At 42.0% G+C, this 15,914-nt stretch overlaps 1 protein-coding gene across 1 annotated transcript in view; it reads right to left on the reverse strand.

The window, feature by feature from the left end:
• Nucleotides 1-601: 601 nt before the first annotated feature.
• Nucleotides 602-15,914, reverse strand: part of AMPD1 (adenosine monophosphate deaminase 1) — a 46,774-nt gene continuing 31,461 nt past the window's right edge. Inside the window, exons 12-15 of the mRNA XM_072137669.1 lie at nt 4,100-4,220; nt 3,268-3,441; nt 3,040-3,150; nt 602-1,281 (exon numbers count right to left, since the gene is read on the reverse strand). Of these exons, the coding sequence (XP_071993770.1) occupies nt 1,123-1,281; nt 3,040-3,150; nt 3,268-3,441; nt 4,100-4,220 (565 nt within the window). The 3' untranslated portion in view covers nt 602-1,122. The remainder of the gene's footprint in view (nt 1,282-3,039; nt 3,151-3,267; nt 3,442-4,099; nt 4,221-15,914) is intronic.

Consider the following 15,914-nt stretch of genomic DNA (forward strand, 5'->3'; position numbering starts at 1 on the left):
TCTTGCTATGCTTATTGGCAAGAAGGATTCAAGAAAGCCGCTCATTCAAGTGGACTCTATGGGGCATATTTATCATACACCGGTGCTCTGATAAATATGCCCCATATGTCAGCAACCAACATGCATCCAAGAAGCCTGGTGTTCAAATGTTCAAAGTCTTGCCGAAAGGCTCATAAGCTAAGCACAAAAAGGAAGGTTGTATCCGGCACTCCGATCTGGATAGTGTTTAAAATATAGTTTTCATTAAGTATCCATGGAATCCCATGGACTTTGCAATATCACAATTTTAATGGATGCTTAAAGGACATCTACCCTCAGGATGAAGGATTGTAAACTAAGCACACTGACATACAGGTGTGTGCCCCACCTGGCAGGATCTGATCTTATTTTAGCATATTATGCCATTGTTTTACAAAAAAAAGCTTTTAAAATTATACAAATGAGCCTGAGGGTCTCTGGGCTCCATAGGTGTTAATGTAGCCTGGAGCCCCTCAGACTCATTTGCATTTTTTTGTAAAGCCATTATTTCTTAAAACAAGGGAATAAGAAGCTTAAAGAAGAACAGATCGTGCCAGAGAGGGCACACACCAGTATGTAAGTGTGCTTGGTTTACAATTCTTCATCCTGGTGGTAGATGTCCTTTAATAAATAATATATTTTTATTTAGTTGTTGTACATTATTCCAACTTAAATTGTGCCCATTTCTGCAAACCATACCTGAAGTCCCTCCACATGAATAGTTTTTTGAAACAGATTAGCATTAGGCAGATTTAGCAAAATGTAGTAAATTTCCCCACCTTCGCCCTCCAAAAAACCTCTGGATCAATCTTTCTAATACCTAATGTTTTTATTGGATCGGAAGCAGGAACATTTAAAAAGCAAAGTAAACAGAGTGATTTGAGTAAAAGAAAATAAAGCCTTTCTTTCTCTTTTGGAGAGATCCTTGGGAAATTTCCTGTTTAGTGTAATTTCAAGACTATTTTACTTTTCAGCAGCATTTAAGGGTGATAATGTTCCAAGGGTTTATATTCTGTATAAGTTTGTACAAGATTAGTTTGTATTGCTTGAAGTATCTTCAGTGGCGAGCCATGAGGTTATCACTTGTGTACTAGAATACCTTCCTTACTCTGCTGTTTTTAAAGCTTGAAGGATCAGATTGAGCTCATAACACCAGGTTTCATATCTGTAAGCCATCCTTATCTGGGCCACATTGGTCTTGCGAATGTCATTGCCTTGTGGCCCTTCCACCTGATAGTCTTTCCCAAGAAAATGTGCTTTCTCCTAAAGAAACCAAAGATTTAAATTGTAAATATTATAAAAACATATTATGTAAGGAAATTATTAAATGTTACTTTTTTATATAATTAGCGTTCATTGTCATCATGTGACAATTACTGAGTTATACTTGAGTAATGGAGGTCATACTAAGCGATCTATTATTTATTGTTAAAAAAGTTCACATAATTGTGTTCAAGACTGTGACCCGATCTCTTTTGTCCTTCTTAATCCACAAAGGAAGAGTTAGTGGTAATTTAATTATTACTAGTAAAGTAAGATAATGCTTATTTTTCCATTGATTGTATTGAAGATTGGAGCACATTTTCTATAGCTAGGACTATGTATTGTTAGCACTCAGTAGCCAACAGAGTTATTCCAACCAATATACCAGGTTGACTCAAAGATTTCGCCACACTTTAACATTGAGTAATACAAGAAAAACACTTCTATATATACAAAATCTTAAACCTATGAACCTAAAGTTGTAAGACACTTTTATAGTGACAGTTACTAACACTAATTTTTAACCTGTTTGTATGACATCTCAAAATAAATGAGCACACGGATGGATGTACTTTAAACTGCCTTGCAAATAAATACAAGGGGTAAGATGTTTCCAACATTTTTTGCCAATTTTTGAAATACAGTGTATGATAATTCAGTGAGGAGTGTACTCCTCTCAACTTATTAGGTGCCGTTCTGATGTGTGTAGCAGCGGCTAAGCGGGAGCCAGGCTGCTGTAAGGGAATAGTAAATGATAAGTATCTGATTGGGGAGAATTGGAAGAGGAAGGGCCAAAAATGGGTCATAAATCAGTTAGAACTGTTGGGGTTCACATGATGGGGGCATTAATCAGTGTGGAAGCCTATGAAAAGGGTCATTATACTCTGTAAGTGAATCCCAGGAATGGGGCATTATATAGGATGAGTGGTCATAAAAAGAAGGCTCTGAAAGCTGGGAGGTATACATGTTCCTTTTAAACAGTTGTGGCATTATTTCCAGTCCTGATGGCTACAACAAGATGTTGAATTGACATATAGGGGGAAATGTATCACACGATGGCGCTTGTGCGCCAGCATATGATTGCCCCGCTGCTGCATAGTCACAGTGGGATACATCACACTCCTTCACGTCCCATAGTCACCATGACATATTATTGTGTAATATTGTATTTACACTGAAATACTAAACTCTGGCCAATGTTACATTAGAATTTTGACAATCAAATATATGGTATAAAAAACATTATGTCACATTATACTTTACAGTAGGCTGAGAGAGCTGACATTTTTTGTACTATCTTAAAAGGTTATATCCAGCGTACCATAAGAATACATGAACATTTCTAGAATATGCCATACATTTATTGAAATCTGAGAATAGGACACAGTGCTAAACTAATACAGCATCTTTATGGTCCATTGAGGGTGTCCAAAAGGCTGGGATGCCAATCCTGAGCCCTTACACTGCCCTTTAAATCTTGATACAATTTGTTGTTATGGGACATTGGGACATTACTTACAAGCAGTGTCGGACTGGGTTTCCTTAGGCCCACCATAGAAAATCTATTTGGGGGCCCACTCTTCATTTTAACCCAGGAAATATAATCTAGCAACCTCCAAATTGTGGTGGTTTCTGGTGGACCTCTGAGGTTCAGTATAGGGTTGAGCCAGGGCCCACCGGAGGATCCACTGGTACTCTGGTGGGCCAGTCCGACACTGCTCACAACACACTAATACCAACAAACCATAGAAAACATACCTCATGAGACATCCCACACTGCAAAACACTGGTCCTTGCAATTTCACACATATCACAGGTACTGAGCTTGAAAACCTGTGCAGCAATGGCATATTCTTCCATAAGAGGCTCCTAGGAGCAACATGATAAATTCACAGTTAGAGGTGTGTGCCACTGAGTACCCACTGTACTCCTGTGCTGTGTATACAATTTTAACTTGTTAAAAAAATTACCGAATTTAGTTTTTACCTTTGTGTAATGAAACTGCATGGGGTCATCTGTAGACAAGGATACTACAAGGCCTTTTTCATGGAAATCCAGCAAGGGGTTCTTGGCATACTCCAAAAATAGACTGTTGTTACTCAATGGTGACATGGCAATGGGGATTTTAGCCAAAAGGTACAAGTATTGCAACACAGGACTCTGCAAAATACAAATTTTGTAAATCAGGAAAAAGAGACCTTAATTAGCTGCAAAATTATATTTTCAATGTAATATTGTAAAGGAAAGATGTGATATGTTCTATATCTAGTGTTCATTATTTGTGATTCATTTCTCAGTGTATCTATAGAGATGTTATATCTATCTGATACAAAGCTGCTAATTCCTTTGTTTCTTCATACAGCCATATGGTTAACTGGGTTTTCCCTTCTGCACTTGGCAATGTCTGTAAATTCTACAGACTTTCATAGAGTAGCAATGCACTTAGCTGCTATGCTACTCATACTCCTCATTGTGGTAATGTAGCAACAGACAACACAGGACCCCTATTCTTGTGCTTGGTGTGGATCCCAGAAGTGGGGCTCTGCACATGCTATGCTGTGGATGGGTGGTGAATTATGGAAAGAACCCTTAAATACTCCTGCCTGCAGTCACCACTAGAGGGCAGTGAGATGCTTAGTGTATACAATATCTAATCCTAAAAGAATGATCAGTGAGTGCCTATTTTGTGATTAAAGAATGTACCAACTCACCTTGTTTTCATAAATTTACTTCATGTCAGTATGCTTTTTAATCTGGTGTACATGAAGCACAATTGTCCTTAAAACACCTACTTGAAGTGTAAAGTTTTCACATTTACCTTTTTCAAGTTCAATCCATGAGAAATATTGTCTGCTGTCATGAATGCTGCTAGTAAATGAGTGATTGCTCCAGCCTCTCCACAATGAGGACGAAACAGAAAGGTGTTCATTCCCCTCTCTCTGGAATAAAACAGGCCTTCTCATAAATATATACATGTATATTCTATTTAACATTAGTTTTGATGGCTGCTGTACGAACAATAGCCTACTTGCTAATCATTTTCAGATTATGCATGCAATAATTTGTATTTAATGTACTACTCACTGAAATAAGGAAAGATGCTGCTAAATGAAATTGCCTTGAATGCACCCCAAGAGGACTAGTAGGTGGGTGATTATTATGATTTATTAGCTGAAAATAAAGATTTTTGTAGAGGTGAAAACAAAGATTATAGGTGCCAAGGATCTAAAATTATAGCTCTATGAAGTGTGCCCCCTTCCTGCAAGCTGCAGGGAGAACCTGGAGGAGGGTTCATAGATGAGCTTCTCACAGCTCATAAATAAATTAAATATCAACTTTATCTGTAGCTAAATTAGAAAGCACACTTGCCATATATGCACTCTGTCATATATTGAGCAATCATTTTTTTACATAAAAAAGTGAGAGGATGACCATTTAATCCTCTACACCTAATGTGGCTTCATATTAACACTACGACACAGAACTTGATTTATGGATATATAGTTTTTTATTTGGGTTACTGTTGTGTAAGGGAGTGTGCAATAATATATCTGTGTGAAGCAAAGTGTAATTTTCTACAAAATTTGTTTGGCACACCCGGGGGATTTAACGTTTCATTTGCTGCATATTTTGGTGAATATACACATGTACTTAGGAAATTTTAGAATTTTCATGTAATTTTTACATTTTATCGCATTTTGCTACAAAGTTGCATGAAGGTGGTTGTGTGTATTAATTAAAAAGTAATTTTGGTATTAATGGTTTTCTGGGAAAAAAAATATTTTGACAGATTTTTACTTTGTGTGTTATATATTTTTAAACACATTTGTGGATTGTAACCAAATATTGCATGGCTTTTGTATTAGCATTTTTGTGTAAATTCTTTTCTTTTTACATCCCTATTTGTGCATAAACATTCGCTTTGATGTGAGCATTATGTAAAAATGTACCGTATATAAGTATAAGCCGACTGGAAGCCAAGGTACCTAATTTCACCACAAAAAATTGGGAAAATGTATTGACTTGAGTATAAACCTAAGGTGGGAAATACAGCTGCTACTCATAAAATGTCCAGTAGTCTACCTCATTAAGTAAATATCCTGCAGAGTGCACCCATTAATAAAATGCCTAGCAGGGTGACCCTATAAATAAAAGGACCAGCAGAGTGCCACCATTAACCCCTTAATGACCAGTCCCTTTTTTGTTTTTGCATTTCCATTTCCACAGTAAAGAGCTGTTACGGCTTGTTTTCTGCATAATGATTTGCACTTCATAGTGATGGTATTTAATATTCTGTACTGGAATGTACTGCCGTGAAATTGGTGAAAAAAAGCTTTTATGCCATTTTTTGTAGGCTTATCTTTTACGGCTTTCACTGTGCTCCCCAAATGACATGTCTCCTACATTCTTTGTGTCAGTATGATCACAGTGATACTAAATGTATGTAGGTTTTATAATGTTTTCATACATTTACACAAATTAAAACCTCTTATAAAATAAAATTGTTACTTTTGCCATCTTCTGGCGCTAGTAACTTTTTCATACTTCAGTTTACGGAGCTGTGTGCGGTGTCATTTTTTGCGAGATGAGATTACTTTATCAACACATGCTATATTCAGTTACTGGGTTAAATGCTGGGAATAACCAATAAATGGGATGTTTTGGGATGCAGCAGTACCTAACATGTTGATGATTTTTACTGTTTATTTATTTTATTTATTTTTATATCAGTTCTAGGGAAAGGGGTGTGATTTGAATTTTTAGGGTTTTAAAACATTTTTTTACTACTTTTCAGACCCCTAGGGTGCTTTAACCCTAGGTTGTCTGATTCTTCCTAACATATACTGCAATACTACAGTATGAAAGTTTATGGGGATTTTACTGACCATATATTACAATGTGCCACTGGCCAGATATCATACAGCCTCAGGTCTTACAAAGACCCAAGACTGTCATGGAGACAGATCATTGCTCCCTGATGACATCACCGGTAGCGACAATCTCAGCCATGAGCCCTCTTCATACACCCACAGTACTAATATGTCACAAGTCGGTTAGGGGTTAATAAAAGGTCCACAGCAGAGTGCCCCCCTTAGTCTAATGCCCACAGCAGAGTGCCCCCATTAGTCTAAAGCCCACAGCAGAGTGCCCCCCTTAGGGGTAATGTCCACAGCAGAGTGCCTTCTTAGGGTAATGTCCACAGCAGAGTGCCCCCCTTAGGGTAATGTCCACAGCAGAGTGCCCCCCTTAGGGCAATGTCCACAGCAGTGTGCCCTCCTTAGGGTAATGTCCACAGCAGAGTGCCCCCCTTAGGGTAATTTCCACAGCAGAGTGCCCTTCTTAGGGTAATGTCCAGCAGTGTGCCCCCCTTAAGGTAATGCCCAGTAGAGTGCCCCATAAAAAATAAAGTTACTACTCACCCGGGCATCCTCTTCTCCCTGAAGCGCCTCTTTGGGTTCCTGGCCAGGCCGGCAGATGCATGTCTATGTGCTCTGCCGGCACACAAACTACGACACCAGCAGGCGGCGGCACTGCTGTGTCATAGTTTCTCTGCCGGCAGATCGCACAGACATGCATCTGCTGTCCTGGCCTGAGAGGTGCTGTGGAGTGAACTGGACACTGGGTGTCAGCGCCAGAGGGTAACAAAGCAGGTTTTAGACATATGCGGTGCTGCTCAGATGACAAATATAAGATTACCACAGTCACAGTACCTGAATCTATGAGTAAGAGTCCCTGGGTTATCATACTGGATTTTGATGGTAGATTTTGCAAGTTGATGTTTTAGTTATTTCAATTTAGTGATTCTTTGATGATTTATTCATGTGAATAAATACCTGTATTCATGAACTGACGTACCACCATGTAACTTTGCTGAGACTTTGTGGCTTCCCCAACTAGAATGGATTTATGATAATCCCTGGGATTACACATCAATTGTCACACATATGAAATCATATTACTTAAACACATGTAGTCTGTATTCCATGCAGAACATAGTAATTATTAGTTTACAGGAGAATGAATCCTGTTAATCATCTCTTTATAAGTCTATTGTATGTAGGTAGATCTAAGCTATTGACAATATCTTCTAGACAGTGATAAAGGTAATAATAATGTCAAGTCTAATCCAGATATGTCTGCTATTATTGCTTCATTTTCCAAATGGGTGGATATGAAATGTATTGAGGCAGTAGGCAAGCAGTTTGTCACGTTTCAGCTTATGGTAAATGCTTACTGGTCTGTTGGTAAATTGAATAGGATAGATCAAAATATAATATCAGAAAATGAGCGGGTATGGGAAAAATTTTATTTAATTAAAAAATTTAAAATTAATTGTTTAACAATTGGCTAGCTTTGAAATTGTAATTCAGCTATAGCCAAAAAACATACAAGAGGTTTTAGAATGTGCTCTACACAAAATCGATGTGTCCCATTTATCATGTGTTTAAGGCAGTTTGTAAGCAGTTAGGGCAGTGGTGGCGAACCTATGGCACTAGTGCTAGAGGTGGCACTCAGAGCCATTTCTGTGGGCACTCACACCATTGCCCCAGGACAGAGTTTACCAAATAGGACCAAATCTTCCTGCAGTCCCAGGCAACTTAAGCGACACTTCTTTGGCTGTTTGGAACTCCGGGAAAAGTGAGAAGGTGTTGTCAGAACTGTATTATCTTTGAAGGTCATCCTGCTAAACCCTCCATTCTTTCTCTACAGTGAGACCCTGGAGAGAAGCTACAACAAGAGTCTGATTTGCCCTCCTTCTTTCAACTGTATTGGTGGCCTCATAGGGCCGATACGATTGAAAGATGTGGAAAAGCAGGTAGCAATAAGTTACTGCTTAAAATGCCATGTTGGCACTTCACGGTAAATAAGTGAATTTTGGTTGTAGTTTGGGCACTCAGTCTCCAAAAGGTTCGCCATCACTGGGTTTTCAGGCGTAAACTAGGCCATGAGATACACAATGTAATGTTAAATAATTCCAAAAAATTCTTATCCAGAACTTAACACTGTGTTCTATCAGAATATGTAGCTTTACATATACCCCACAGTTTTACATGTAAGGCTCATTCACACTGTACACAGGTTACATTTACCCTTAACTCAACCCTTGTTAAAAGTTGTAACTTCTGGTTTGAGGAACTGGGAAGAAGCACGATGCTGGCCTAGTTTCTCCATTTGTGATTAAAATTGTATCTACCGTATATACTTGAGTATAAGCCGACCCGAGTATAAGCCGAGACCCCTAATTTTACCACCAAAAATTGGGAAAACCTATTGACTTGAGTATAAGCCGAGGGTGTAGTATACAGCCAGCCAGCCCCTGTAGTATACAGCCTGTCCCAAGTAGTATACAATCAGCCAGCCCCAAGTAGTATACAGCCTGTCCCCATGAAGTATACAGCCTGCCCCCATGAAGTATACAGCCTGCCCCAAGTAGTATACAGCCTTTCCCATGTAGTATAAAGCCTGCCCCCATGTAGTATACAGCCTGCCCCAAGAAGTATACAGCCTGTCCCAAGAAGTATACAGCCTGCCCCCATGTATTATACAGCCTGCCCCCATGTACTATACAGCCTGCCCCAAGAAGTATGCCAAGCGAATAATAAAAAAATTTACTTAATACTCACCCTCCGACGATACTCACCTTTGATGCTCAGTGGCGGCTCCCGGTCCTCGGCAGCGGCTGATGCGGGAGTGTCGCCGCTGATGACGTCATCGGCGGCCACACTGCTGCCTCATATTGTGCGCCCGTCGGCAGATCACATGGACCCGACTGCTGGCTAGTGAAGATAGAAGAGAGAAGCGGGGCCGCCTCCGAGGATCTGGAGCTCGCGCCGAGGTTCCGAGTGCCGGAAGGTGAGTATTAATTTTTTTTAAAATTATTATTGACTCGTGTATTAGCCAAGGTGAGGTTTTTCAGCACATTTTTTGTGCTGAAAAACTCGGCTTATACACGAGTATATACGGTATATCCGACCTAGCGTAGTTCACATACGCATTCCTGCCCGCTCTATTGGTGGTCATATCCCGCGACACCATCTGGCAGATGAGGGGATTGCTAGCCCTATATGTCAGATAGCGCACACAATATAATAATCACAATTTCTTGCAGTGTGCAAGAAATTGTGATTACAGGCAGTCCCCTACTTAAGGACACCCGACTTACAGACAACCCATAGTTACAGACAGACCCCTCTGACCTCTGGTGAAGCTTTCTGAATGCTTTACTATATTCCCAGACTGCAATAATCAGCTGTAAGGTGTCTGTAATGAAGCTTTATTGATAATTCTTGGTCCCATTGGAGCAAAAAATGTTTAAACTCCAACTGTCCCTGGGCCCAAAAACTTTTTTGTCTGGATCTACAATTATAAAGTATACAGTTTCGACTTACATACAAATTCAACTTAAGAACAAACCTCCATACCCTATCTTGTACGTAACCCGGGGACTGCCTGTATTTCAATACTTCTACACCCTTTGTATAGAAATTGTGTTGACTATTCTTAAATGAATAGTTCTCATTCCATGTGTATTTTGTGGACCAGCTGCTCTTGATGTGATGTATTGCAGGGATTTTTATATACACTTTATTAGGTACACCATGCTAGTAACGGGTTGGACCCCCTTTTGCCTTCAGAACTGCCTCAATTCTTCGTGGCATAGATTCACAAGGGTGCTGGAAGCATTCCTCAGAGATTTTGGTCCATATTGACATGATGGCATCACACAGTTGCCGCAGATTTTTCAGCTGCACATCCATGATGCGAATCTCCCGTTCCACCACATCCCAAAGATGCTCTATTGGATTGAGATCTGGTGACTGTGGAGGCCATTTGAGTACAGTGAACTCATTGTCATGTTCAAGAAACCAGTCTGAGATGATTCCCGCTTTATGTAAAAAGAAAAAGAGGCATGTGTTACATAGCCAAAAAACACATTTTTATTTAAATAATCAACACAAACATAGAACAACACACATCCAAAGAGCAAAAAATAAAAACATTTAAAAAGGATGCAAAACTATGCAACCAAGTGAGTAAGTCACCTGGAGCCTGACACCTGATAATGTCAGGTCCTCCAGACCTGGGCCCCCTACCCAGACAAACCCCACAAACTGGAAAAATTGTATGATTGCCGGGTGGCCGGAAATGTAGGTGTGTGGACTGCAGTGTGGTACCCACTAGCAGTGGGCTCAGCAAGGAGAGATGGAAATCTATGCACGGATGGTGCAAAAATAATCCTGCTGAGTCATGGAAATAACCCAGATCACAGACCACCCAAAATATAGACCAGTACCTGGAGATTACCAGGGAGTGGGATGCGGGTGAGGGCTCAGGAGGGGTCGCCCCACGCGTTCCGCCGCTAACTGCAGCTTCCTCAGGGGTGCCCCTTGAATGCAGTGCCCAGGTATATGTACAAGTGGTGTATTAATGTTGATGGGCCGCCGGTGTGTGTGCGGGAGAGCGGCGTCGAAGAGCCGCCCCTCGGAGTGGGAGGCGGTATGACGCGGAGCGCGTCACTTCCGCTGATGCGGGCGGTCACTCGCGCATGCGCGTCACGATGCCGTATCCAGGCAACGTAAACGCTGCTGTGGATGTTGAATGCGCCAAGGAGGTGAAAAAAGGTATGTGAAAGTGGAAGTGATGAGCAGGTAAAGTGCTAGTGCAGTGTAGTGTCAAAGGGTAAAAAAGAGGGTAAAAAGAGTGAGAGACATCTGGTAATCTACCGCTGGGAAGGATAAAGGCATTATTCCATAATGCCAAAATGACATCAGAGAGTGCCAGGTGCCATTCAATACAATGTATACTAAAAAATATATATAAGTCCAGTGAGATTTGCCAGACCTTACTGTAAACAGATTATATACAAAAATATTTTATATTGTGAAAAAACAGACAATTCATATTATTAGACCTAGTGCCACAAAGGAAAAATGAATAAAGAAAAAACCCAAAATTGTGCAAAGCATGAACTGCCAAAACAGATCATGAAGAACACCCAAACATCCACTCATACTCATGGGCCCATGCACACTCAACCGACACACGAACAACAACAAAAGTAAAAATAAAATGAATACATGTACATATGATATTACATATCCAGATTTCCAAAAGGGAATCTACATGGTGGGTACTGGGAAATTGTCACTATGACCGTATCTGTTGTCATATATCACAAAGGTCAGGTTTGAGTTCACCAGGGAATGGAGTGGAGAGTAAAGAGCGAATCACTTGATGCATCGCATTCGTAGCCAGAGGAGCAGGCACAATGAGAGAACCACTGTCGGATTTTTTATAGAAGCCAGAGGGTGTTCTTCATGATCTGTTTTGGCAGTTCATGCTTTGCACAATTTTGGGTTTTTTCTTTATTCATTTTTCCTTTGTGGCACTAGGTCTAATAATATGAATTGTCTGTTTTTTCACAATATAAAATATTTTTGTATATAATCTGTTTACAGTAAGGTCTGGCAAATCTCACTGGACTTATATATATTTTTTAGTATACATTGTATTGAATGGCACCTGGCACTCTCTGATGTCATTTTGGCATTATGGAATAATGCCTTTATCCTTCCCAGCGGTAGATTACCAGATGTCTCTCACTCTTTTTACCCTCTTTTTTACCCTTTGACACTACACTGCACTAGCACTTTACCTGCTCATCACTTCCACTTTCACATACCTTTTTTCACCTCCTTGGCGCATTCAACATCCACAGCAGCGTTTACGTTGCCTGGATACGGCATCGTGACGCGCATGCGCGAGTGACCGCCCGCATCAGCGGAAGTGACGCGCTCCGCGTCATACCGCCTCCCACTCCGAGGGGCGGCTCTTCGACGCCGCTCTCCCGCACACACACCGGCGGCCCATCAACATTAATACACCACTTGTACATATACCTGGGCACTGCATTCAAGGGGCACCCCTGAGGAAGCTGCAGTTAGCGGCGGAACGCGTGGGGCGACCCCTCCTGAGCCCTCACCCGCATCCCACTCCCTGGTAATCTCCAGGTACTGGTCTATATTTTGGGTGGTCTGTGATCTGGGTTATTTCCATGACTCAGCAGGATTATTTTTGCACCATCCGTGCATAGATTTCCATCTCTCCTTGCTGAGCCCACTGCTAGTGGGTACCACACTGCAGTCCACACACCTACATTTCCGGCCACCCGGCAATCATACAATTTTTCCAGTTTGTGGGGTTTGTCTGGGTAGGGGGCCCAGGTCTGGAGGACCTGACATTATCAGGTGTCAGGCTCCAGGTGACTTACTCACTTGGTTGCATAGTTTTGCATCCTTTTTAAATGTTTTTATTTTTTGCTCTTTGGATGTGTGTTGTTCTATGTTTGTGTTGATTATTTAAATAAAAATGTGTTTTTTGGCTATGTAACACATGCCTCTTTTTCTTTTTACATTAGACTGTTTTGCATGTGTTTAGCCCTCGATAGGGTGTTATACTCTGTGTAGATCCCAAATCCCTTTATATGATTCCCGCTTTATGACATGGCGCATTATCCTGCTGAAAGTAGCCATCAGATGTTGGGTACATTGTGGTCATAAAGGGATGGACATGGTCAGCAACAATACTCAGGTAGGCTGTGGCGTTGCAATGATGCTCAATTGGTACCAAGGGGCCCAAAGAGTGCCAAGAAAATATTTCCCACGCCATCACACCACCACCAGCCTGAACCATTGATACAAGGCAGGATGGATCCATGCTTTCATGTTGTTGAAGCCAAATTCCCAAATTCTGACCCTACCATCCGAATGTCGCAGCAGAAATCGAGACTCATCAGACCAGGCAACGTTTTTCCAATCTTCTACTGTCCAATTTCGATGAGCTTGTGCAAATTGTAGCCTCAGTTTCCTGTTCTTAGCTGAAAGGAGTGGCACCCGGTGTGGTCTTCTGCTGCTGTAGCCCATCTGCCTCAAAGTTCTACGTACTGTGCGTTCAGAGCTGCTCTTCTGCCTACCTTGGTTGTAACAGGTGGCGATTTGAGTCACTGTTGCCTTTCTATCAGCTCGAACCAGTCTGCCCATTCTCCTCTGACCTCTGGCATCAACAAGGCATTTCCGCCCACAGAACTGCCGCTCACTGGATGTTTTTCTTTTTCGGACCATTCTCTGTAAATGGTTGTGCGTGAAAATCCCAGTAGATCAGCAGTTTCTGAAATACTCAGACCAGCCCTTCTGGCACCAACAACCATGCCACGTTCAAAGGCACTCAAATCACCTTTCTTCCCCATACTGATGCTCGGTTTGAACTGCAGGAGATTGTCTTGACCATGTCTACTGAGTTGCCGCCATGTGATTGGCTGATTAGAAATTAAGTGTTAACGAGCAGTTGGACAGGTGTACCTAATAAAGTGGCCGGTGAGTGTGGTCTGAAAAAATTAGTTTTGAAGGGCAAAGATCCCATCTATGAAACAACATTTCCACTGTAGATGTGGTTTAGAAGTGTACATACTATATTATTAACTGAAGACACTGGAGGTCATTTATGTAACACAGAAGAATTTGCTGGTATTATGTTAAGTAGTTTTATTTGGGCTTATGCACATATTGATGTTTTTAGGGCGTGTGCTAGCTGTATTTTCTGCAGACGTCTCCATTTACTTTTATGGTCTCATGCACGAAGTTGTGAATTCCACGATCCCGTGTATGAGCCAACTGCCTGTAATGCAACAAAAAAGCAGGTCTAATTCATGCACATGTTTGCATGCTGGGCATCTTTTCTCAACTGTCAGTGCTAGGTGAGCCAATGACACCCGGGATGCAAAGAATGGTCCACAGGACTGCTGTTTGCCTTCATGTTTGAGTTCTGTATTCCATCATGGATTCCCCATTAATTCCACTGGTGGTAAGTAGGTGGAGGACTAGGAGTTAAAGAGCAGTTCCACCCTAAACTTATTTATACATGAATATAGATCAGAGATTAGGGTGGAAGTGAATTTAGAGCATACTATTATATTTGTTAGTTTACTATAGTAAGAATATATCTTGAATATATAATAAACCATTAAAAGTCAGTTTCTTACAGACATAGAGGGCCTTCTCTTCTCTACAGTTTACGGTATTATGACAAAGACCATTTCACAATAAAGCACCGAATCTAATGAAATTAGAAAACGCTTAAAGGAAACTTACCCTCTGGAATCTACCTGTTAAGGTAGATCCCGTGGCTGGTTCCTCTAATAAATACCATTGGAACCCTTTCACTGTAAATGTTTTATTGTTCTAATATGTAAATTAGTGAAAGAGGCTACTGGGGTGTGGTGTAGCCAGAGCTGAAGCTACACAGCGCGGTTACTCCATGCCCCAGTAGCCTCTTTCAATCCTCCCACCCTGAAATCTTCATCACATAGATCCTGGTAGCTGCGCATACTTGTCCGCTCTATGCCAAGACTTTGCATGTAGAGCCAGCAGCTGCGCATACTCGGCTCCGAAGTCTGAGCCCCAAAAATGGCTCCAATGGCATTTATTAGAGGAACCTGCCACCGCATCTCCCTTAATAGGTAGATCCTAGATGGTATGTTTCCTTTAGAGGAAATATACCATCAAAATCTATGATGATAAACCAGGGACACTTCCTCATACATCCATGTACCATGAATGTGGTAATCTTATATTGAGGGGGTGTTAGCAGAGCCCCTTAGTGTTGCAGATTCACAGGCTTTCCCTCCTTTATTTGCCTGTGTAATCTAACAGCAACAGGAAGTTTAGGGGGAGGGGAGACCTACTCTGTTCATTGTAACAGCCTGTGAAGTTACAGCACTGAGGGTCAGAAAACAGCCACCAGTGTCTCTCAGGCTCATTGGCATAATTACAAAATTTGATTTGTAACAATGGATCTGCTATTTTCATTGACATTTGCTTAATTTAAAGGAAAATTAAATGTATGGACTTACATGAAATTCATACACAAAACAAATTTGTTTGATTGTAAAACATGTAAAACATAGCATTTGTCTCCTTCCTACATGTATGAACAATGGCAGCAGAAGCAGAAGCTGTACTGGTTTCACGCAATGCCCCATGCCATCCATATGTAACCAGTATAGGTCGATATCTATCTATAGGGAGTTTATAATGAAAGTTTAGACATTTGTGGATATTAAATAGGGGATCTATTCAGGGCCGGATTATAGGCGGGGCTCCCGGGGCTCGAGCCCCGGGGCCCCCACCATTTTGCCCCCCCAGGGGGCCTCCACCGGATCGCGTTCCCCGGTCACTGACTCCTCAGCCGCCGGCCCCCTTAGTCGCCTGCCCTCGGCACACGTCACCACCTCCACGGATATCCCCTTGCATGTCTTGCCCGCCCACCTGTCCGCCCCCCGGCACAAGTTACCGCCTCCCCGCCCTTCAGCTCCATGGCCGAGCCATCCGCCCCTTGCCCGCCCATCCCGCAGCCTTACCCTGCATCCCCCCGCCGCCACCCTCCTCCTGCCCGAACAGGCAGTCATCCTCCGCATCTCCCACTCCTCCCCGCCTGAACATCTGAACATTCAGCCGTCCTCCGCTCCCCGCGCCCCCCCCCCCCCGCCGGAACATTCAGCCGCCCTCCGCTCCCCGCGCCCCCCACCCCCGCCGGAACATTCAGCCGTCCTCCGCTCCCCGCGCTCCCCCCCCCGC

The sequence above is a fragment of the Engystomops pustulosus genome, chromosome 2, assembly GCF_040894005.1.
Source record: "Engystomops pustulosus chromosome 2, aEngPut4.maternal, whole genome shotgun sequence".
NCBI classification, from domain to species: Eukaryota; Metazoa; Chordata; class Amphibia; order Anura; family Leptodactylidae; genus Engystomops; species Engystomops pustulosus.